This window comes from Arvicanthis niloticus, chromosome 25 (genome assembly GCF_011762505.2).
Source record: "Arvicanthis niloticus isolate mArvNil1 chromosome 25, mArvNil1.pat.X, whole genome shotgun sequence".
In the NCBI taxonomy this organism is placed as follows: Eukaryota; Metazoa; Chordata; class Mammalia; order Rodentia; family Muridae; genus Arvicanthis; species Arvicanthis niloticus.
This window is the reverse complement of record NC_133433.1, coordinates 20,625,887-20,650,484: the sequence shown is the minus strand read 5'-3', so window position 1 is coordinate 20,650,484 and position 24,598 is coordinate 20,625,887. Positions and strand designations below refer to the sequence as shown.

General features: G+C 40.7%; 1 protein-coding gene and 1 non-coding gene across 3 annotated transcripts; both read left to right on the top strand.

Annotated features, from left to right (window-relative positions):
• The first annotated feature begins 3,991 nt into the window (after positions 1-3,991).
• Cfap418 (cilia and flagella associated protein 418) lies at positions 3,992-24,561 on the top strand. 2 transcript variants are annotated; one of them, XM_076924206.1, is made up of 6 exons: positions 3,992-6,192; positions 10,253-10,340; positions 12,250-12,317; positions 12,860-12,925; positions 18,167-18,262; positions 23,070-24,561. In XM_076924206.1, exons 1-6 carry the CDS (start codon positions 6,044-6,046, stop codon positions 23,221-23,223), a joined length of 621 nt encoding a protein of 206 aa, XP_076780321.1. In that variant the 5' UTR covers positions 3,992-6,043; the 3' UTR covers positions 23,224-24,561. The 2 variants fall into 2 exon arrangements, with proteins under 2 accessions (XP_076780321.1, XP_076780322.1); XM_076924207.1 differs by lacking the exon at positions 23,070-24,561 and adding an exon at positions 18,407-20,957.
• Positions 5,500-5,581, top strand: Trnas-aga (transfer RNA serine (anticodon AGA)). Its single transcript has one exon. It is a non-coding gene; the product is annotated as a tRNA-Ser (tRNA).
• Positions 24,562-24,598: the final 37 nt, after the last annotated feature.

Sequence of the window (24,598 nt, the reverse complement as noted above, 5' to 3'; positions counted from 1 at the left end):
TGCTGTCCTTTGTAAGAGTTGCCTTGGTCATAGTGTCTCTTCACAGCAATGGAAACCCTGAGACACACAGTCAGAATGGCCGAGATTAAAATCAATTACATCAGCTGCTGGGGCACATTATGAAAATCAGTGTGAAGGTTCAAAGGGCTCAAAATAGATTCACCACAGTATCCCTGTATCTTACTACAGAGGTGCCTGCCCATCCACGCTCATTGCTGCTATAGTCATAATAGCCAGAAGCTGGCAACAGCCAAGATGCCCATCAACTGATGAATGGATAATGAAAGTTTACACAACAGAATCATATGTTAATAAAAATGAAATTTGCAAGTAAATGGTTGGAGCTAAAAACAATCATCCTTGGTTAGGTAACCCAGACCCCAAAAAAACAAATACTTTATATGTTGATGTTATCCTTTAAGATTTTGATACGTGTGCTACAACCCACATAACCACGGATCTTAGAAAATGTCTTTAAACCATACTTTTTTTAAAGATTGATTATATGCCCTTCCCCAGCCTTGAGCAGGCAGGAAAGACCTTGTGACCTAGGTGGAGTCATCCACCCTGGCTGCACGAACAAATTCCTACAGGAACTTAGAAGAATAAACTGCCCACTGACCTTGACTTTCGACATAATCTGGACATAATCTGGCTGAAACAAAGAATGGGTTAGGTGGGGCTTTTCCTATATATACAAGAGCTGAATACTTAACTTTGAGCCTTGATCAGAGAACTTTGTCTTGGCTCCATGTTTCTTTCACCTCTCCTTCTCCTTTTCATTTCCAGTCCTCCTTTCAGGTGAACCCAGTTCGTCTGTGGGTTGTGCCTCTGGACCGGCTACATCATTGTATGTATGTTCTTTTTTGCACAAGAAGAGGGCATTGGATCCCATTACAGATGGTTGTGAGCCACCTTGTGGTTGCTGGGACTTGAACTTAGGACCTCTGGAAGAACAGTCAGTGCTCTTTAGCCACTGAGCCATCTCTCCAGCCCAGATCCTAATGGATTAGTCAGTGTTCTATTGCTGTGAAGAAACACTATGACCATAGATAGCAACTCTTATAAAAAGAAAGTATTTAATTGGGGCTTCCTTATAGTTTCAGAGGTTTAGTCCACTGTCCTCATGGTGGGGAGGATAGTGACACACAGACATGGTAGCTGAGAGTTCCATATCCATATCTGAAGGCAGCAGGAGGAGAGATCCATTGGGCCCAGCCTGGGCTTCTGAAACCTCAAAACACCCGCAGTGACATACTTCCTCCAACAAGGCCACACTTCCTAATCCTTCTAGGTAGTCCTACCCCTGATGACTAAGCATTGAAATACATGAGCCTATGAGAGCCATTCTTGCCCAAATCATCACACCCAGTAAAGGACCAAGGGTGGAAAGGGGAATCTTCCCAAAAAGGGAATCTAGAATGTGGTGCTATGAAGGGATATAGGGACACTAGAACAGGAGGATTACAGGGAATGTGGATGGGAGTGCAGAGTAGAGGAAGGAATGTGGAGAGACACAACTAACATTAAAGTCCTTTTGAAAAGCCATATGAAATCTACTATTATAGAAGCTTCCTAAAATATATACATATTAGAAGCAATATAAATGGAACCCTCATATAATGAAGTAGGCAATATACCAAGTAGACATCATGTACCCCCAAATAAAACCTGCAATATCAGGAGTGGGTTTCATCATTTTAGGTTATTGGCCAAAGGGGTTCTGCATGTATGTCTGTATAAGGGTGTCAGACTCCCGGGAACTGAAGCTGCAGACAGCTGTGAGCTGCCACCTGGGTGCTGGAAACTCAATTCCGGTCCTCTGAAAGATGAGCAAGCACTTTCAACCGCTGAGCCATCTCTCCAGACCTTGATTTTGTTTTTTTGTTTTTTTGTTTTTTTGTTTTTTTGGTTTTTTGTTTTTTTTTTTTAAGAGAAAGAAAAAACATGAAGTTGCAGGTGAACAGGAATTTATACGATAAAAATATACTGTATGAAAAATGTAAGAACCTGTTAAAACATCTTTGGAATACTAAGTACATATAATGACATACTCCTTTCACCATGTTAATTAGATTATTCGAGGTACTTGCCTATTCTCCTTTATGAAATATCTGAAGCGTCATTCTGGATTTCTGACAGGATTGAAAAACCTATAGTTTCATAGCCAATCCTGGCTATTCACTTTGAGAGAAAAGATCTGAGTGGATGGTTTTCAGCTGACATTCATTCTAAAGCCAAGAAAAAAAGCCAGGTTCAGAACTAAGTGTTTTAGTTAGGAGAGATGACAGAGGTTCTGGTTAGTCAACAAAATGATGGACTGGGTATTAGGACTATTTCGTACCTCACTGATACAAATAGGCATAATCATGCTCTAATTGTATTTAGAGAGAAAAGTTTTATTTTAACAGGAAGGGTGATATGTAGGAGGAGCCAAGGAGGAAGGAGTACCAAGAGGAAGAGAAGGAGTAAGGAGAGGAGAAGCTAGGTGATGAGAGAAAGAGAAAGAAAGAGGAGGGGGCATGGAGACAGATGTTCACGTGTCTCCACCAGTCAAAGATAGTTTTTATATCTAGGTTGGGTATTGGGATACAATTCTGATTATAAACTTATAAAGCCTTTGATTAACATTTTTAAAAAATTGTATAAAAGCAAAAAGGAAAAGGGGGCATGGGATAGGGGTTGTCTAGGGAAGGGAAATGGGGAAAGGAGATGGCATCTGAAATGTAAATAAAATATCCAATAGAAAAAATTTAAAAATAATAAAAAAGAAAAATCTGAAGCTCAGAAAGTTTTCAAAACTTTGGGGCAAGGATCCACAACTCCTTAATTTAGCCCTATTAACTGGAGATCAACTATTTATTACTTGCCCTACAACCAAATTGCAAGAGCAGCCTTTTTAATTTTTTTTTTTTAATTTGCACAACACACACACACAAAAGCACCTGTGAAAGTTAGAAGAACTTGGATCCTCCTGGGTCTGGAGTTACAAGCAGTTGTAAGCCACTAGAGATGGGGCCTGGGAATCAAACCTAGGTCTTGTGAAGAGTCACAAGAGTTCCTAACAGCTGAGCCATCTCTGCAGCCCCAAGGGCAACCTTTTTTTTTTTTTTTTTTAACTGTAAAGTGTATTTTTTTAATTTTATTTTATATTTTATTTACATTTCAGATGCCATCCCCTTTCCCCATTTCCCCTCCCTAGAAAACCCCTGTCCCATGCCCCCCCTTTCCTTTTTGCTTTTATACAATTTTTTAAAATGTTAATCAAAGGATTTATAAGTTTGGTAATGCTCAATCAGAAGCGTAACCCAATACCCAACCTAGATATAAAAACTATCTTTGACTGGTGGAGACATGTGAACATCTGCCTCCATGCCCCCTCTCTCTTTCTCTCTATCACCTAGCTTCTCCTCTCCTTCATCTTCTCTCCTTACTCCATCTCTTCCTCTCAGTACTCCTTCCCACTTAGCTCCTCCTACATATCACTCTTCCTGTTAAAGTAAAACTTTTCTCTCAAAATACAATTAGAGCATACTTATTCCTAATTGTACCAGTGAGGTACAAGATAGTCCTAATACCCAGTCCATCATTCTGTTGACTAACCAGAACCTCTGTCATCTCTCCTAACTAAAACACTTACTTTTGTTCCTGGCTTTTTTTTTTTTTTTTTTTTTTTTTTTTTTTTTTTTTTGGCTTTAGAATGAATGTCAGCTGAAAACCAGATCTTTTCTCTCAAAGTAAATAGCCGGGATTGGCTATGAGACTATAGGTCTTCAACCCCGTTAGAAATCCAGAATGACTGAGTTAACTGAAGTTATGGGAAGCACTAAGCATAGCTTCTAAAACTCAGCCAATTTATAGAGACTGCTGAACACCTGAAAAGAAGGGCAACCTTTCAAGTGGTTTCTTCCTGTGATGTACTAGAGTCGGTTCCAGGTACAATCTTATGACAAACATCTTGTTCTTTTTTTTTTTTTTTTAAGTATTATAAAATTGATGAAAATACATCCAAGGTAGAGGCTGTTCTTCTAGAACACCAGAGTCCTATTCCAAGTCCCACACCGTGCAGCTCACCACTGCCTATAACTTCAGCTCCAGACACCTGAACACAAGTGCGCATACTCACACACAGCCATACACACATATACATACACACGCGTTAAAACTAATAAAATTGTATCTTTAAAAAGCTTTGTCTTTCAAAAAAAAAAAAAAGATTTCCAAGGTAAAGTAGTGGAGTAGAAGTTTCCTTCATGTGATTGAGTAAGAAGAGAGAAAAAAGGGGAGAGCAAAGCATTCGAGAAAGCACAGTCAGGACAACCGACAAGCATGGAATAAAAATGCTATGACCATGGAGAGTATGAAAAACTGGCTACAGCTCCAACCAGCTCCCAGGCCCCTGGGAGCATGAAACCGGAAGCCATGACCACAGGTTGATTCAGGAAGCCCTGTGACAAAAGATTCCCAGGTCTAACCCCAAAAAACAATACTCACAGTTCTTACAAATTTTATGATGTAAACAGTCTCAACAGCAACAAGGCCACGCAGAGAGACAGCTAGAGTGTGCCATATATTACCTTTGTTTTACTGTAACTGTAAACTTAGATCATTTCAAGTAATGGTTGCACTACACAATAGGCCGCCAACAACGTCATTCTTCCGAAGGCCTCTGGTGAGCTATTTCCTACCGTTTTTTTTATATAGCGCACCGTTACATGTTGCTCCTCGGGAAAATTAAAAATATTTTGAACAAATTAAATAAACGAAACTAATAAATCACCTGGCTCAGACGTCTGCCGAGTTCAGAGTGCCGACTTCTTAGCTAATTCAACTTTAGAAATGTAATGTGAGCTGGCTATGTTCATGAAGCGGTGTTGTGATTTAGGTTTGTATTACAAACCGACACCAAGGAGAGTGAGGTAGGAGAGACCTCAAGTTCTAAGGCTAGCCTAAGCTACATAGGCTACATAGATATGACTGCCCGTTCGAAACATAGAAACTGAAAATAGTGGGGGGGGGGGGGGGGGAGGATTGTTTGTTTTGGGGTTTGCACCGTGGTTTACATTCCTTTTCAAAGTAGTGCTTCATAGCTTGGTGAGACAGTCCCACCGAATAGGAATAACAATTTAATTGCTAATGAGAGAAAACCGTGTAGGGAGCTGCTTGTCAAAGAAAAACTAAAGTGTGCGGGAAGCTGGGAGGCTGGCCCGCAATTCCAGCCTCCCTACTGCAAATGCCTCTAATCAATAAGCAAGTAAGTCGCCGGGTCCCTCTCTCGCTTCTCTCCCTCCCTTTCTCCTCTCTATCCCTCTGACTCTAGCTCACAGAATCGACAAGATGGAGAGAATGGTTCTAAGAATTCTTCAAACCACAATGTTCCAATTTGTTTAAGCGGCAGTGCCGGTGGTGCTTTTGCTCGGATCCAAGGGAGCTTTAGTGCGGCATTAGCTTCCTATGCGGAGTCTACATAGAATCTCCCTGCCAAAATTAGCATCACCAGTAGTCGTGGCCGAGTGGTTAAGGCGATGGACTAGAAATCCATTGGGGTCTCCCCGCGCAGGTTCGAATCCTGCCGACTACGGGCAGAGGACTTCTTTTTGCTACAGAATAGTTTTGGATCTTCAGCTTTCCCCGACCTTCCCGGGGTAATTTGAGAAACACACAGCCGGCTGAAGCGACCTGGGGTCGCGTTAGGGTGGAAAGTGACGCTGTTTGTGGTCAGGCGCCGGAGCGGAGCCGGAGAGGTGAAGGGCAGGACGGGCCCACAGACTGGGTGGACGCCAAGGAAAGCGCGCCGGACACGTAGGACCCACCGAAACCATCGGTAGCGGCCGGCCTCGGCGCGTCCACAGGCCTCCGGGACCCCTGGCCACCGCGAGTGCGCGCCCGTCAGCGTTGCGGCGGCGCGCGCGCCCCGACTCGACCGGCAATCTGCGCACGCGCGAAGGACTGTGGGACCCGCTTGCAGGCGCCACGGGTTCTCGCGTTGCCGTGGAAACCACCCGCCAGCCAGGCTCCAAGGGGGAAAAGACGTCTGTTCAAGATGGCGGAGGACCTGGACGAGCTTCTGGATGAAGTCGAGACCAAGTTCTGCAGACTCGACCCCCTGAGGCTGGACCTGGGTGAGCTGCCCAAAGGCGGCGGCACGCACAGCGGTGACCGGAACGGAGCCCAGGAGAAAGAGACTCTCAGGTTAACGCGGGCGGGTGGACGGTTCTGGTACAGCCCTGCTTGGGGCCCGATGCCGCCCTCCGCCGGGGTTGGGCTGCTGTCCAGCTTAGTCCTCGCCCTCGGCGGCCCTCCCGTCACGGCTCAGACCCCGACCCTGGGCGAGCCTGAGAGAGCTGAGACCCTTACCTGACAGCCCTAACCTGACGTGGATCCGGGGTGTCCCTCCCCTGAGACACGACAGGGCCCTGACTGCAAACGTCGTTGCCTCTCAAGCCGTTACCAGGCAACCCTTAGGCCAGCTGTTAGAAAACCATTCCATTTTATTGTCTGATTTGTTTAAGCTCGAGGAGTTAGATGAGAGCTAAACTAATTAGATTTAATTATTGAGAGTATCCGTTGTATATATCTGAATTAAATAGCTCAGTTGCCTGCCATTCCCCATGTCTCCAAGTTAAGGGACCCAGCAAATGTCCTGTTATATCCAGGTCGAAACTTAAGGACACTTAAATCTTTGGGGATTTGAACAACAACAACAAAAAGCAGGCATCGTTGCATTATCCTGTTAAGTGAGAACTTAGGATCAGTCATAACTCCTGCTAGAATCTTTTGGAAATCTGCCACTTGCCTAGAACATTTGGGAAAGGCTGGTGGGATCACAGCGTTAGCTTTGCATCTCTGGTTAGAGCCCATTGTGGTTTCTCAATATTATGTAACTTGACAAACTTAACCTACCATCATGACATTTGTTTATAAAAATTCAATTTGGGGACGATAGAAGCATTGAAAAGATTCTAAAAGAGTTCAAAATAGAATTTTCAAAGTGTTTATTAAAATTTGACAATTAGCTGGACATGGGGGGTGCACACCTTTAAACTCAGGAGGCAGAGGCAGGCGGATTTCTGAATTCAAAGCCAGCCTGGTCTATAGAGTGAGTTCCAGGACAGCCAGGACTACACAGAGAAACCCTGTCTCAAAAAAAAAAACAAAAATTAAAAATAAAAATAGACAACTAAAGTGACAGATTTCAATTGACCACCCCATTTGGCTGAATGTTTATGAAAATAGTCTTCCATTAATGTATGTTATTACGTTGCAGTGTTTGCTTTTTTGTTTCGGTCTGGTTTTGTTCCTTTATTGTTGGAGAGAATTTGTCAGGCCTTTTCATCTTGGAATCAGCATAAAGAAGCTGAGACTGTCTTGGAGCAGGCAGCTCTACACTGAAGGGATGGCCATTTATTCGGCTCTTCCCCAGCCATGTGTTTGGTCTTTCTTGCCTGTTTCTGTACTACTAGAATCCATCCTCCACCCACCTTAGCGCATTTATAATGCCTAAAGTGAATCAGAACTGTTATCATTTGTGTTCAAACTTTATGAGTTTTTGAACAGACTACCTGCTGACTGCATGGCTTAACTTTTGTCTTTTACGAATGAAAATGCTGAAGTTGACTCAAGTGATAGCTTTGCAAATAATACAATAAGTAGCCATACTACATCTGGATACCAGAAATAGCTGTAATATAAGTGGTAAATGTATGCAATTTGTTGAAGTATTCAAAATGATAAAAAAAAAAAAAAAGAAAAGAAAAAGAAAATACATCAATGGTTGTGTGTTCTTTTAAAGACCAGCATGGGTTGAATGAAATACTGCAATGGCAATAAGACAATCCAGGATGATAAAGATAATACCATCCCCTAGATGATAGCTGTAACAATAACAGCTAATGTTTACTAAGTCTTTTCTCTGCACTAAGTCCTCAACATGGGTTGCCCCTATCACGTAATGAGGTGAATGGTGTTATCTCTTCATTCACCAAATCTAGGTGGGCCTGATAGCATTGGTCTAAGATCGAGGGTCAGCTGAGTGATTTAGTAAGACCAGGTTTCAGAACTAAATCATCATCATCATCATCATCATCATCATCTTAAGAATTCATCTCCATCAAGGCTAGCCTGGTCTACAGGGTGATTTCCAGGAGAGCCAAGGCTACAAAGAGAAACTATGTCTTGAAAAATAAACAACAAAAAAATGCATCTGCCTCTTGAACTTCTTGAATTATATGAGAAAAGAGCTTAGACAGTCTGTCATCAAAACCAAAGGAGGAATCTCATGAGAGCATCTCTACAGTTGGGGCCCAGTGGGACACACTGTTAATCCCAGAGGCAGAGGCAGAGGCAGACTCATCTCTGAGTGCTAGGCCACCCAGGGTTGGAACTGAGAAACCTGAAAGTAATAATCTGAGGTAAGAACTCCCTGTGGTCTACAGATGTAGCGATGAAGCCAGAGACAGAACATTATGCCTGAAAGCAGTTTGAAAGATACTGTTTTAATAGGTAAAGTATTGACGTTCAGAGAAATTAAATCTCTTCAACTAAGTCAGCATTTCTAGACTAGTGATGATTTTGCAATGACGAGAAGTTCTTTTAGTTATCATAACTGGAAAAAAGTAAACTATAGGCATCTATCAGGTAGATAGGAACCCTGTAAAATAGCCTAGAAAGTCTAATAGTGCCTCCTCTCAATATAGAGGACTTATCTGACCCCAGATGTCAGTAAGATTGAGGAAACCATGGGTGTTACTGATACTAAATGATGGATGTAGGCTATTCCAGTTGTAAGAATGAGTGGCAGCTTCAGGGGACAATTTTAAACAGTGATGGAAGTGGTAGGAGTTGTTTGTTTAGAGAAAGTTTTTAGCATAGTTCTAAAGCAAAGGAAAATTCCAGTATAGACAGTGAAAGGCATGAAGGATAAAAGTGAGAGGGGCAGCAGCCAAGGAGGCAAAGCCTGGAAGTAATTGTATCAACCATTGGATATGAGGGATACATTCCTAATGTTAGAATTTCAGAGTGAGTACACTTATAAAGAATTTGAACCAAAAAAAAAAAAAAAAATCCTCTAAAACAATCCATAAAATGGTCTAGTGAACTTCTGAAGTTGAGTGACAGGGTCCACAACATAACAACTATAGGAACAGTTGTCTCATAACATGTAAGTATGTGAACTGCCCTTTATTTGTGTGGCCTTGTATAAACTTCTGGGTCTCCCAGTGCCTATTCTTCACCTAAAAAATGGAAGTAATAAAAGCCTTAGGACAGTGTCTGCCTGACACTAAATATTTGGTTTTTTGGAGCAGTGGCAGGAGACTGGGCAGTGCTGGCTGCACAGTAGAACGAAGGACTTTGTCCATACTAAACAAGTACTCTTCCAGTGTACTATGTCCCCAGCTCAGTGTTCTTTTAAATAAATGGTCTAGGTGGCAGTAGACCTGGTGACTTCCCTAAAGAACTTGGAGTAGTTGAAATACTCTGAAATGTAGCAGTGGATCTTGACTCTGGGAAGGGACTTTTCTCTCTTGAGTTATTGAGTGACATGAGCTTTGGCTCCAAAAGAAAAAAGATAGGTTGCTTGACTTCAACCTTTATAGTATTAGAATTTATTTATAACCTATATATTTTATATTCTCTATGTAAGTGCTTGACATAATTTAGAAAATTACATCTCAATTTTTTTCTTTAATACATTGGCTTAAATATCTTAACTTCATAATAGTAAGGTACATATGTGATTTTGTACCAGTATACTATATCTTTGTCTCAACAAACAGCTTATTTCTATGAGTATAGTTGAAGTCTGAAAGTATATTATTGACACAAGATATTCCATGTCAAGGATCCCAGTGCCTCGGAGCTATGGCATGGCAAAGCCTTCCCCAGGTCAGGTTTGTTTACAAACAGTTCGTCTTTAGTTAAAGCTGGCATATACAGAAACCATCAGTGAACAGCAGCCTCCTTCTCCCCCTCATACTGTTTGTAATAAGCAGTGAGTTTCCACGTTGGTGTTATGTCTCCATCAGAGCACATAATCCACCTGAACCCAACCTCTCTGTGTGTGGGTCTATCATTTCCTCATTCCCCAGCTGTTCCAGTCAAGTCAGCCCCAAAGCCCTACGGGTTGTGACATAGGTCCGTACCTGAAAAGCATCCTGTGCTGTGACACTAGCAGTGACACTTAAACTTGTGGTACATCTGTTCTTAAGGTCCAGGTGAGGTTCATTACTGTGTGTGCATGTTTTCTTTTCAGATCAACAGAAACATTTAAAAAAGAAGAGGATCTTGACAGTCTTATTAATGAAATATTCGAGGAGCCTAACTTTGACAAAAAGTCTTTTGTAAGTCACATAAATGTCCATTATTTAAGAATTAAATAGCTGTATTTAGACTAGTCTTAAAAGTCAAGGCACAGTAGCCATCTGGGTGTGATCCTTTGAATACTGAGAAGTACAGGCAAAGAGATGATTCCACTTTAAAAATTGTGGAGGGATAAAATATTAGCAACATTGTGTGTTTCTGTTAACTCCTCAGTGAGTAAGAATTTGAAAAGCTGTTATTAGAGAAGTCAGCTCACAGATCACATTGGTCACTTAGATTTCATGGTACTGTCTAAGAACACTTTAATACTTTGTTCTATTTTTCCTCTAGACATTTTTAAATTAACTATACTTTTTAATTGGCATACTAGTCCTTCCTCCCTCCCTCCTCATCTCATCACCCACAGCCAACCTGCTTGAACTCTCCACCTCTAGCCTTCCCTCTTCTGTTTTTTTAATATCACCTATGTTTTAATACCTGCTCTATTAAGACATTACCCTGCCCCGATGGCCCTTTTCCTCTTTTCTGGCTTGAACAGGTGCTCCAAGTGACTTGTGACTCTGAGTCACTATTTAGTGCAAGATGTTCCTGAATTTGAATCAGTGATCCTCTGTATCAGCCTTCTGGGTGGTAGAATTATAGGCATACGCTATCATGTTCAGCTGGACATTTTTAAATAACTAAAAATTGAAAATAAAATTCAAGACCTCTGCAAATCATACTGCACTGCTTTCCTTCACAAAGATAACCTCTATCCTTTCCATCCACGTGGAGGCTTAACTTTCTTAAGTACAGTAAGGTACATATTTAAATTTGTACCAATAAACTATATCTTTGTCTTAACAAACTTAGCATTTCTGAAGGTTTAAAGTCCTGGTTTTTCAGCTGAAAAAGGGAGAGAGTAGGTCTATGTAAAATATTTATCAGATAAAGAAAGCAATAATCTGAGTAACAGCCATGCCCACATTGTCAGAAGGGGCATCTGGTGTGTCCTGGAAGTACTGCTCCCCACCTCAACTTCCTAGACCCCAGGGATCAGCAACAAATATTTCAGGGTACCAGCTAGAAGTGACAATTGTGATCGCATATAATATAAAAGACACGCTTCCCAAGTGAAAAAGTTCTTATGTGCATTATTGAAGTTTTTACACATGCAGCAAAATACTTTCCTATTTAACATCAAATAAAAATTAAGAGAAATGATAAATGAAATATTTTTGCCTCTTAAACTTCCTCGAGCACCAGGTGAAGTGAAGGCATGTCTGTGCCTAGTTTTAAATGACCTTTCTCTGTCTAGCTTCCTTTTGCTGGCGGTGGTCCTAGTATGTGGTTGGTTTATGATATTTGATACTTTATACCAGTTAACACTTAATAAATGCTTACTAATGATGGTGATGTTGTTAGAACATATAGGAACTACTGTGTGGTTATGACTAGGTAGCTCAACATTTTCCATGGTCATATATTGCCTGATACCATTACATTTGGTCAAAATTAATAATCCTGAAGTTACACAGGAATTAATTTTTAGTTTAGATGAGTGCCATTCATGGCCTTTAAAAATGAGCCTGGTTTTTCTTTTCCCCCTCCTCAATTAAATTTCTCCAGAGTGAAGTTTTAAATAGCAGGCCCTTCACATTAAATCACCGAATCCTGGTATTAACTGAGAAGGTATAAAGTGACTCTAGATCATAGCATGAAGAACAGCAGTAGATCAATTTCTTGGGCTGAAAACACTGTAATTTGCAAATTCCTCAGGGATCTCTCCTTCCTCCTGCCCTCAAAAGGTTTTGATCACTGTTTTGGGTTTCTAGACAGGATATCACCAAATGTTTTATTTACCTCATTTTAAAATGTTGCTATTATAAGACAGAGAGTTGCAGTTCTCTAAGCCTTTGTCCTTTTGTTTTTGTTTGTCTCTTTGTTTAGCAAAAATTTAAATCTAAATCTTCAAGTAACACATCTGTCAGAGCTCCCATTCAAGGCCTTAGTAAAAGGTAAGCTGAGATTGCTTTGGGAATTGTACACAGAGTGGGCAAATGCCTTAAGTATAGGCTACTAGATTCTGTTACCAGTTCAACAGCAGTGACATTGAAGAACAAAGCCCTGGTTGGCTTTCAGACAAGAGACCACTAGCAATATCTGGAGTGTGTTTAGGATCTATGACCCTTTTAGTGTAAAGGAAATTAAATAGCAGATCATTGCTGTTGTAAATAATTTTCTGCTCTGTTAAAAAAAAAGTGTGAATGGTTTCTCAAAATTAATGATCTGTTATGTGCTTTAATGTTTACTTTATTCCTTACATTATTGGCACACATTTTTTCTGTGACTCATTTTAACTCCTTGAGTGTTCCTGATGCAGGTTATATCCTATAGAGAATGATCCTGTAATAAATATCTCCTCCTTGAAATAGTTGGCTTGCTAGGAAAGCATATATGATCACAAGAACATAGACTCATCAAGACCAAACTAACTTCTCATGTTTCTTTTTTTGTTGTTATTGTAATTTCATTTTCTCCATCTGCTGAACATGTCTAGTTGCAGTCCAGTGTATCTCAGTGGAAGCACCATTCCATGTGGGATTGGAACAAGTACTTCACAGAGGTAGGATGTGGGAAACGTAGTATACTTTCTTACTGGGATGCCTTGACATCTATCTGCTTTATAATGAGAGCTGGAAGCTGTGTGTTGGATTAGCCAGTCTAAAGATGCTTTGTTGACCCATTTAGTATTCTTGGGAGATAACTGTTAAAGGCTGAGCTGTGCTGGTGGCAGATGCCTGCAATCCTAGCACGTGGGAGGCTGGGGCTGGATGATGGCTACAGATTCAAGACCAGGCCAGTGAGCCACACAGCAAGACCTGAATTTAAAAAGGAAGAAAAGTTGTGATGTTTGATATGTATTGTTCATTCAATTGATGCCATTTTCTGAGCCCCACTTGGAGGGCCTGGATCACTTGAGCCCCACCCAGGTTTTTACAGAGCACCAGGAGAATGCTTTCTTCCAAGTTATAGAAAGAATGGCTTACGTGGGTGAATGAAGCTGTGTGTCAGATGTGATGCCTTTGCCTCACTGATATGGCCAGAAAATATAAGAAGCTGAAGGTCTTCATTAACCAGAGTTCTTTAGTATAGTCTCTTGACTTTCCATGTGTCTAAAATGGAAACCTGTCCTTTCTTCTCTCTTCCCACACCTGCTTCACGACCCTGCTGTCTTGTTCAGTTCCTTTTAGGCCATCTTAAGAGTAAGATACCACTCACTGCAAACCCATATCACGTCTTATTTTTTTAATTCATTTATTTTACATTGTTGATTCTATAACAGTCTTTTCACACCATATCACTTCTAGTACATTCTATTACCATTTTCACAGTTTGGGAGAAAAGTGTAAGCAAATGTTTGTACTGCCCTGCTGCTCTTGGTTCTGTTGTTAGCAGAGGCCCATTTACCTACATTATTCCCATCTCTTCCCCAATTCCTAAATACTTTTTTATTTGTGCTCATTTCTAAGAAGAAAAGACTATATTAAGTTATTGTTTATTGAGCACACTTCTGGGGATTGTAATATTAAATAATAGAAGTGGGCCAAAATAGACACTGCTGGAGGATTGGTCGCGCCAGCTTGGATTCTAGGAGAGCAGAAAGGCAAGCAAGGCCCAAAGTGAAATCGGAAGCCTTGGAAACTGGCTGTTGCTTTCTGAATATAAGAACTGGAGGCAGTTGAATCACCATGTGCTGAGGCCTAACTCAGCAAAGAATTGAAGATACAAACTGATCTTAGAGGAGCTATAGTCTTGCTGTCTGCCCTAAATTATCTATGTCAATCCCATTGGACTCAGTCATTTCAGAGCTGACACCTCTAAGGTGACGTCTGTCAAGTTACCAGGAACTGCAGCAGCAGTTTCTGCTATCATCCACTTGCAGCTTCTCTGATCCTCATACAAATCCAGCAGAATTGTCCCACTTTTAAACTTCTGACTGTCCTTGCTGAAGAGCTTGGTCTCCTCCTTTCCTCTAGCTCCTTCCCCTGAGGCGTGTGCTGTTTTCCTGCCTGAGTACCTCAGCATTTGCCCCTGTCTCGAGTGTGGCTCCTTCCTAGTGCATGCCCCCTTTTGTCTTATGTGCTCTACTCACACTACAGATTCATTTCCTTACTCCATTTTAATTTCTTCTTTTAAATGCTTTGAATGCACATCCAGAGCATGTACTAGTTGATCAAAACAAAGTGCCCAGTAAGGAAGCAAGTAGAAAAGTAAATAATTGCCTGCACAGCCTGAAGAGGAGCTCTGATGACAGCATTCCTGTGCCACCCTTAAGGACTATTCTAAAGCTTTGCTCATTGTCCTTGCCTATAAAAACCAAACATACTTTTTTCGGATATCATGAAACCTTTCACCGCACCACAAGAAAAAAAAGTCACATGGACTGCAGGATGACTTGGAATCTGGGGATTAATGTAGGAGGGGGTCCCAGATGAGTCATTAGACCTATAGTAGTAATAGTCTAGGGACAAGAGAAAGGCAGCCATGACGTGGGTGTGAATGGTTCTAAGGAATATAAGATTGAAAGAATTTGAAGAGTAAATGGTCTTGGTATATAAGAAAGTTAATAACAACTTCCAGAAAGCCAGAAAAGTGGCTAATGAATGAAAATGCATTGCAGCCATGCCTCATGACCTAAGTTGGATCCCCAGGACCCACATGGTGGAAGGAGGGAACCAATTCCTGGAGCTTCTCCTCTGACATGCACACAGAAATAAATAAAAAGAATGAATAAAAAGAATGACTTGCAGATAGCCTGGCCTATTAGCTCATGCCTATAACTCCAGCACTTGAGAGTGGGAGGGCAGGAGGCTTGCCACAAGTGTGTGGGGCCCCCTGGACTCCATAGGAAGACCAGGCCAGCCACAACTACCTAGCAAAATCCTGTTTCTCCACCTAGCCTCAGACCAAGAAACAACAACAAACCAAACACACACACACACACACACACACACACACACACACACCACACACACCACACACACACACACACACACACACAACTCCAAGGTGGTATATCAAGGGTCATTGAGTACATACATTGTTACAAAGCAAGGGTTCAAATTGGTAACTTGATTTCCTAACCATTAATGCTTTCCTGTGTGCCATTTTCCATCCTGTGAAGAGAAAGACTCTTAGCTTCTTTCACTGCTGAAGCTGCTGCTTTAGTTTTTGTTTTGATGGGAAATGTAGCCCAGGCTGTCCTCAACTCATTATATAGTGAAGGGTGACTTTGAACTCATGATGCTCCTACCTCTTCCTCTTAAGTACTAAGATACAGGCATGTGACACCATACCTAGCCAGCCACTATTATTTTGAAACTGTCCAAGTATCAAGACTTTATGTTCCGAGCATAAAGGAAGTCAGCTGCGTTATGCTCGTTTTTTTCTATGCATTTGGACTCCTGGATTAAGCTCCTCTGTAGGGGTGATGTGAAGCGTTTAGAGTGTAAAGATGAAAGTCTTTTGCCCAGTTGGTGGAAAGGAGATGGAATAGTAGTGGGAACATGGTGTCATTAACAAATGGGGTAAATTAAACCGAGGCATCCTTTCAAGTCAATCAAGTTTACTGTTAGCGTATTTGTAAATTACTTGCAAGGCTGAATTAGCCCATTGCCAGCATTAGTTATGAGCTAACAGAGTGGATCATAGCAGCAGAGTGATTGCTTAGCTGCACATTGGTTTTAGTTTTCTCATAGGACAGTGTTTGTAAGAAAATATAGTAGTGTGCAGAGATTGGATAAATACTAAATTTTAAATTAAATTTAAAACTACATCTAGTATAATGGTTGAGATTTTACACACAAAATGCCATAAAAATCTAAATTATGGTTCCCATAATAGCAATATTTCAGCCAAATTGCACATGTGTATTAAGGTATTAAAGTTAGCACTCTGTTGTGAGCATGTAATAAACTGCATCTGCATAAGAACACAAGCTATGGGAGCCTCGGGAACCATCATTTGTATTTCCTGACTTAAGTTCCGAACCTGATTCAAGTTATGAATGCAACTGTGTTGACATTCCCCAGGAACTGACAACTTCAGCAATCACTAACAGTTTAAAAGATAATGCTTCTGAAACATTGTAAATGTTTAGTTATTATTGTGATTGATACTTCTAGAATTATTAAACATTCATTCTCAAGGAAACTTTCAGACCAAAAGTTTCCCAGTATTCCAGTTTTGAAGTTAGGTATCTGAAGTTTGAGATGGTCCAGGCTGGCCTTGAACTCACTATTTAGCCAGTGATGATCCTTCTGCCTCCATCCTAAAAGTACTGGGATTAGAAGCATGTGCTACCTTGCCTAGCCTATATTTGAATTTTGAAAGAAAAAGTTTACTAATGGGCTTGTTTTATTTTATTTGTTGCAGAAATATTACTGGAAAAAAATATTAGTAAAATATATTGAAACAACACTATCAAAAAGAGCAAAAGCAAAATTGGAAAATATATAAAGAAAAATTGAGTCTGAAAGAAATTACTTGACTAAAGCACTTTGTATTCAGAGCCAGTGTCTGTACCGCCTCCCTAGCCCCATGGAGATTATCTTGTTTATTCACTTTGTTGTTCTTGTAAGTACTTTGTGTGTAGGGTTAAAGCAGTTGACTATTGGGTTTTCTACCCTATTATATGTGTGTGCTCATGCTTGTATGGTCTCTCTCCCTCTCCTCTCCTCTCCTCTCTTTTCCCTGTGTGTGTGTCTTAACAACTCATCAGCTTTTTGTTTTTATTAAATGTATCTGTTGAATCTCTTTATTAAATATTTCAAATAATGGAGGTTTCTGTTTCTGTTGCTGCAGCAAAGATTCATCCCTCTTTTAAACTTGCATATAGTATCACTTTCTTAGAGTCACCATGTTCACACATACACCTCTACTTCATCGTACCTTCAGGAGACCTGCTTGTCACTTCACCTCCATAGACAGGCGCTGGGTCCTCACTCTCCAGCATAACCACAGTCTTGCTCCTCATTGCATCTTTACCATCACTATACAAGCATGATCCTTTCCTCCTCAGATAACCCATAGTCGTTTTAAAGAAACTGCTCAACGAGATCAGTCCGGGCTGCCCTATTCAGAATTCCAAGCCAGCTCCTCCCAGTACTCGTAATTTCCTTACCCGAATCTTTATTTCATTCAAAGCACCTTTGATCTGCTAACATACTAATAACTCATCTACAATGAATGCTGTTTAGTTAGTCTGTCACTGGGATCTAAGCATCACAAGCTCACAGGTTCTCAGCGACTTCTTTGAAATGGGCAAATAAAAGCACTGATGCCAGGTATTTTGGAAACAGCAGGTGATGGATCCAGCACTGAAGCAGTGTTTGAAAGAGAGTTTGGTTTCAGTGAAGCATTTCACATTCTTCATCTGCCAATCTACTCTTCATTTCATGTCCATATATTATTCATTTATATATGTATATGTGCAGGCATAATGCAAGACCTTTGTAAGATAGATATGAAAACTAACCTGGAAGCTTTTTTGTTGTCTTTTGGGTTTTATTTCTTTTGAGACGGAGTCTTACTGTGTAACCCTGGCTGGCTTAGAACTCACTATAAAGGTCAGGCTGGCTTTGAAATCACAGTGCTAAGATATTTCCCAAGTGCTGGGATTAAAGGAGTGTACTACCACGTCTAACCAGAAAGCTTGAACATATAAACAGTCCTTGAGTACAAACAATTACAGTTGATTAATCTGTATCTTTCTGTTGCTTATTCAATTATCTGGACCATGTTGCTATATTTTCATATTTAAACAACCATCATCTCTAATACATACTTCTTTCTCTCTGAGTAGAGCATGTGACCGACTGCGTTGCGTGGCCTGTGACTTCCGGATAGTGAGCTACAATGACTATATGTGGGACAAGTCATGTGATTATCTGTTCTTCAGGTATGTTTCTGAAGAGTTTCACCCTGTGAAAAATGTACCAAATGTTCCTTGAGTGTTTGTGTGTTTTGTTTATTGGTCTATTTGCCCAGTCACGTGGTCTCTGACTCTCACCCTCCTCATCTCTTTGAATATGTTTGCTGTCAGCCTGCATAAGGATGTGTTTCTGAGTGAGAATACAGAGGTAGCCCAGGACCTCCTTGTTCAGACCATTCTTCACATGCTCACTATCACAGCAGAGTTCTGAGGATGGTGTTATCCTGCCCAGCTTCTGCATACAGATGTCATCGTCAAGACCCTCCATTGTGTGGGCTCCACCTTCACTTTAGCTGTGCCACAGTCTTTGGTACCTCATTTGCAGGTTCCGTCTCTTGACACATCTTACCCCACTTCTCTCCCCAAACCCTGCCTGTCCTTCCAAGTGTCCTTCCACGTGTACTCCATCATGCATCTTGCCTTCTTCATTCATCTCTGTTTGAAACTCACTTGTGCACTTGTGTGTATACAACACAAAACATGCAAACACATGGAAAAATATAATTGCAGAAGTTTCACAGTCCTAACCAAAAAGTCTACTGTAGTGTCAAAATCTCAGGTTCAACCACCTACTTTCAGCTTCAACCATTTTTACTCTCACAGTTGGAAAATTAACTTTAAATTTCAGACCCCTTTGGGTTTTATTTGATTGTTTGGTTGGTTTGGTTTTGGTTTGGTTTGGTTGTTTGGTTTTTGGGTTTGGTTTGTGTTTTACTATTCACTATCTCCTGGTTAATCTAACAAAGTGACTAAGCAATTCTCATAATTCACCAACATGGACATGAATTGTTATAAGACTAGCTGGTGAGACTAGGTAGTGAGATGTGTATAACATGGAAACAGTAGCAAGCACAGGTACAGAGTAAGTATGTAAGTGACTGACTTGGTACAGGAGAAACATACAGCGTCTCAGTCTTCCAGAATGGCAGATGTGGAGCTCCACACTGGAAACTGAGACCAGATCTTATAAGAGAAAAAAGACACCAGTTAGTTTACTGTAGATGTTTGATAGTCTCATTTTAGGATATAGTTTAGCAACATTAGTGATTACTAGAATTATTACACTGTAAAACTAAATTAGTGGTTATTACATAAATCAGTGAAAAATACAAGCTGAACCCTGGAGATACATAAGAATGTTTAAAAGACAGGAGAATAACAATAAAGAACATGGTCATCTCCACCGAGATGCACGTTACTGACGCATCTGTTTCATGTGAGTCCTTAGCATTTCCTTATCCAATTGACTTTCTTCTACACCTTGTCGGCCACTCTTAGAAACTGGGTTCAGAAGGTGAAGAGAATCCAGTTCCTGCTCCAGGAAGCACAGTTCTGAAAGGGAGACAGCGTAGAGAACATCACACTGAATGTGGTGGTAGAGCTAGAGGAAAGAGAAGATGGATACACTTCACCTCCAGCACCCAGAAAGGCCTGGTTATTCTGAGGTGGAATTTGAATGAGGACCTCATGCATGCTAGTCAAGAATTCTGAATGGAGTTATGTCTCTAGCACTTAAGGAGTAAGTTTAAAGACATTGAGAGAAGTGAAGTCAGACAGCATGAGTGGAGAGTCAGAAGTAGTTTGAACAAGAGCAAGAGATGACAAGAACTGACGTAGTATAGAAAAGTTAAAAGGGCCTGAGAAAACCTGGGCAATGGTGGCACACACTGTTAATCCTAGCACTTAGGAGGCAGAGGCAAGAGGCGAGAGGCAGAGGCTGCTGGATCTCTTGAGTTCAAGGCCAGCCTGGTCTACAGAGCAATTTCCAGGACTACACTGAGAAACCCTGTCTCAAACAACCTTTAAAAAAGGCTTAGTATGGCATTAGTAGGAGCTTATAAATTTAGTCCTTTTCGATGTTGGGCTCCCAGTTGAATGCTTTTAATTTAGAGAGAGGCCTATTCAGATTTTAATTCTAACAGTAAGTATAGCTCTGGCTGGCCTGCAGATTTTAATTCTAACAGTAAGTATGGCTCTGGCTGGCCTGCAGATTTTAATTCTAACAGTAAGTGTGGCTCTGGCTGGCCTGGGACCTACTTAGCAGACCAAGCTGTCCTTGAACTTGTAGCATCTTCCTGCCTGTTTTCTGGGTGCTAGGTTTACAAGCACTCAACACCACTCTTAGCTTTTAAAGGGTAACAGACTACCATATCAGGGAAGCAGGCCAGTGGAGAATTATAAGAATTAATGAAGGGGTGTTACAGTAATCCAGGAATAAAATGTTATGAATCACAGCAATAAGAAAGGCAGAAAGAAGTAGACGAACCAGAGAGATATTTTAGACATAATTTCGGCCGTGGAATGCGAGAGGCAGTTAGCATTTTAGGATGGATGGACTGTACTACTGCCCTTTTAAAGGAAGAAACTAGACATTGGGTTCCACATATTATTGAAGCTCTCTGAAGCTCCAGGAGGATTCACAGTTGAAGCCATGGAATTGGATGTTATTTTCCCAGAGGGCAGCTTGGAAGAAGCCAATGCAGAGTTAGCGGTTGTTTTGTTAAGATGTTTTGGGCTTATATGATAAAGGGAAGGATGGATATGTCAGGGCTATTTGAACAGAAGGGTTCTGAATACTGATGAGAAAGGGGTTTATGTGGGAAGAGCCGTTGTGTTAATGGCAGTCTTCTAAAAGTGACTGTTCTGAAGACCTGCTGATGTCACTAGTCTGAGATGACAGACATGGGAGCAGAGTGGGAGGCGAGGAGGCTCCCTCCTGCCTCAGATGCCCATTTGTGCCACAAAGGCCTGTGCAAGGGGCAGAAAGGAAAGGCAATGGGCTTCTAATGTGTTAGCTGTAGCACACATCTGTCACTGGGAAAACGGGTCTGTTAGTTCTCCATGTTGAACATTGGCACCTCCTCTGTGTCAGAAGGAGCAGTAAGACACTTGGTAGGGTCATGAGTACTCACTAGGAAAATGAAGATGCCTCATGTACTGGTCCCATTTTTAGAGTTAGAATGTGGTCTGCTGAAATTAGGAGCAGAGAGTAGATGAAACACAAGGAACCCAGGACTGATTCCCTGCAGAAAAGCAGGCTGGTTAGTGAATAGAAGGTCTCATAGTTCATCAGCTGTTCCACAAAGCATAGCAAGCATGTGTGCTGTGTGGTGTCAGGTGCATGCTGGTTCTGTGGATGCTGTACAGTTGCTTCACTGTGTTATTTTACAAGTCAGGAATAAACATATGGTAACTTTCACATATTATAGACCTTTGTAAAGGAAACATAAGCTAGATTTACTGACCACCCTATATAGCTTAGTAAAATTCTTGTATTTGTCTATTAAATCATATGTTCTCCTTAAAAAAAAAATAATGGCCGAATTTATTTTCTAAGCTTTTAAGATAAGTGCTCCTTTAAAAATTACTTAAAAGGTTCTGTTGATTCACCTGGTATTCATGATTCCTATTTCTAAAATCTCTAATCAGTCAAATAGCAAATGCTAAGTTTAGCAAAATATTGAATTTAGCAGATTGAGTAAAGGGTGTATTACCTCCTTTCATTAACTTTGTTTTTCTGGGCTCACTTTTTATTCTAATAAAACTAGATTATTGTATTCTTTCCCTCATTTTCCATAACCCTAGCTAGGTCATTACTGGCCAGGGTGCCACTTTCCTAAACTCAGATAGTTGCCCAGAAACTCTAGGGTTTTGTCGGTTCTCACCATCTAAATGTGCCTGAATTTGCACACTGCAGTAGTGAATGTGATACCCATTGACCACCAGAGGGCACTGTGGAAACTGCCTTCTGAAGATACCAATAAGTAATGTATCTCAAGCACCATACCTCTTTAACATATACACTGCATTTCACTGTTTCTCTTTGTTTTGTTTTTGTTTTGGTTTTGTTTTTTGAGACAGGATTTCTCTGTGTAGCCCTGGCTGTCCTGGAACTCACTCTGTAGACCAGGCTGGCCTCAAACTCAGAAATCCACCTGCCTCTGCCTCCCAAGTGCTGGGATTAAAGACGTGCGCCACCACTGCCCAGCTTGTTTTGTTTTTTTCCCAACATTTTACTTTTAGAATATTTAGTTTTATTTTCTAAAGATAAGTTCATGACTTATTACATAAGTTATAAAGATTGTAATTTATTTAACTAAATTAAATTTAATAAACTTAAATAAAATAAATTTAATAAACTAAATTTATTTAACTAAATTTAGTTACTATCAGTAACTAAGCTGATAGTAACTTCTGTGTCAGTATAATACAAGCAAACCCAATGGTTATCATTTTAATGATTGTCTTACTCATTACTTCATTAATTTTTTACATCATTTATACTTTAGGATAGGTATCAGCACATAGAATAAATAAGCAGATCGTTTATACAAATAAAAGAAAACCTGAGTTTATCTTGGAGAACTAACAGACCCGTTTTCCCAATGACAGTTGTGTGCTACAGCTAACGCATTAGAAGCCCACTGCCTTTCTGCCCCTTGCACAGGCCTTTGTGGCACAAATGGGCATCTGAGGCAGGAGGGAGCCTCCTCGTCTCCCACTCTGCTCCCATGTCTGTCATCTCAGACTAGTGACATCAGCAGGTCTTCAGAACAGTCACTTCTAGAAGACTGCCATTAACAAGTCAGAGAAACACTGTCAGAAACAGACACCTAAGGACGTCTCCTGCTGCTGGGGTAAACAGATCAAGCTCATGTGAGTCCTGAGATTTAGTCGAAGAGGCTGCAGGAAACTAAACAGAACATTCTTTTTCTTTTGCATTATTAAACACTAAACACGGACACTATGCTTAAGCCTGTCTGTTTCACCACAGAAACAACATGCCAGAATTCCACAAACTCAAAACAAAGCTGATCGAGAAGAAAGGAGCACGGGCGTATGCCTGCCAGTGTAGCTGGAGAACCGTTGAAGAACTCACTGACCTGCAGACAGATCATCAGCTTCGCTGGGTTTGTGGTAAACACTAAGAATGCAGACCGTTCACATTCCGATAGCCGCACCGGTGAGAACAAGTTCCACGGACCAAACTTGGGTACCAGTACATAGCAGTATTGTGCCCTTTGGGAAAAGGCAACGAGTTTTGTGTAACTACAGACATTTGTGAAGACCAAAAGGACTGGGAAAGACAAGTGTACTGTGACACCTTGGCATTCTTCCTTGTGACGTGGACATTTTACTTAGTAGGTTCAAGTATTTGAGTCACCAGCCTGTCTCCTTTTAGGGATTGAAATTGTGACATTTCATGGAAATTTACAGCTTTTCCATCGCAGCGGCCATACCGACTACTAGTGCACTCTAAACGTCCCTCGTGTATCATTGCTGTTAAAGAATACCCACTGACAGACAGCGAGAGAGGTCATTGTATGTGAGTGTTCATGGCTCTCTCTATTCTGACCCATCAGTATCAGAGACTGTAAGTTGAACATGACAAAAAAGCAGATGACCATTGGTTAGCTGAGGGGTTGTCAAGAGTACAGAAACATTGTAACCCTGCCTTATATGTTTCTCATCTTGCCTCACCAACTCAATTCAGTATTGTGCATAATAGTAATACTGATGTCACCAGTTTTAGCATATTCCCTCCTTTGCTCATTGAAATATCAAAAGTTGTTTTGTTTTCTATTAGCATATACATACATATGTATGTATATATATATATATATATATATATATGATTTTTGATGCAACTAAAGTTACTAAAATCCTCCAAATATGTCGTTGTTGAACTTTTCAAGCATACTCCATAACTCTAAATGAGCAGCAGTAAGATGATTTTCCGACAACTGAGATGGGTGGAACTGTATCACAGTAACATGTTCAAGAAATGCAGTGCCTCAGTTTACCTCCCGACCCCATAGACATTTCAGGGCTTTTCTAGTCTGCGAAAATTCTATTCTGTGTGTCCACTTTCTGTGTGTGTAGTACTTAAGTGTGTGACACAGGGCACTCTGAAGGTATATACATCCCAGCACAAATATGATCTGCTTGGTTTTCTCTTAACTCCAGTCTCACCACCAAGTAAAACCTCTGACCACTGAAAGCTTTTTCCTAGGCTAGAGTGCTTGCATCGCATGTACAAGGCCCTAAGTTTATTCCCAGTAGTACAAAAAAAAAAAAAAAAAAAAAAAAAAAAAAAAAAAAAGTCAGAGAGGCAAGCTTTTCCTGACCATCTGACCATGACACAGTTATGTACTCAAATGCTTTAATTGCAGCAGAAGAGATCTCAGAGTGGCTGATGCTCACATTTTTGTATTAAGATATATTTTACAAATTTTTTCTTTCAATAAACCTATTTACTCCTTAAATTTATGTTTCTGTGTAATTATGTAAGAAACTTAGACA

What these genes read in the sequence shown, in the direction of transcription:
- Cfap418 (XM_076924206.1), top strand. Translation starts at nt 6,044, where the DNA reads ATGGCGGAGGACCTGGACGAGCTTCTGGATGAAGTCGAGACCAAGTTC. An exon ending in CAGGAGAAAGAGACTCTCAG is followed by an intron (nt 6,193 to 10,252) that starts GTTAACGCGGGC and finishes TTTTCTTTTCAG; the next exon opens with ATCAACAGAAACATTTAAAA. An exon ending in ATTCAAGGCCTTAGTAAAAG is followed by an intron (nt 12,318 to 12,859) that starts GTAAGCTGAGAT and finishes GAACATGTCTAG; the next exon opens with TTGCAGTCCAGTGTATCTCA.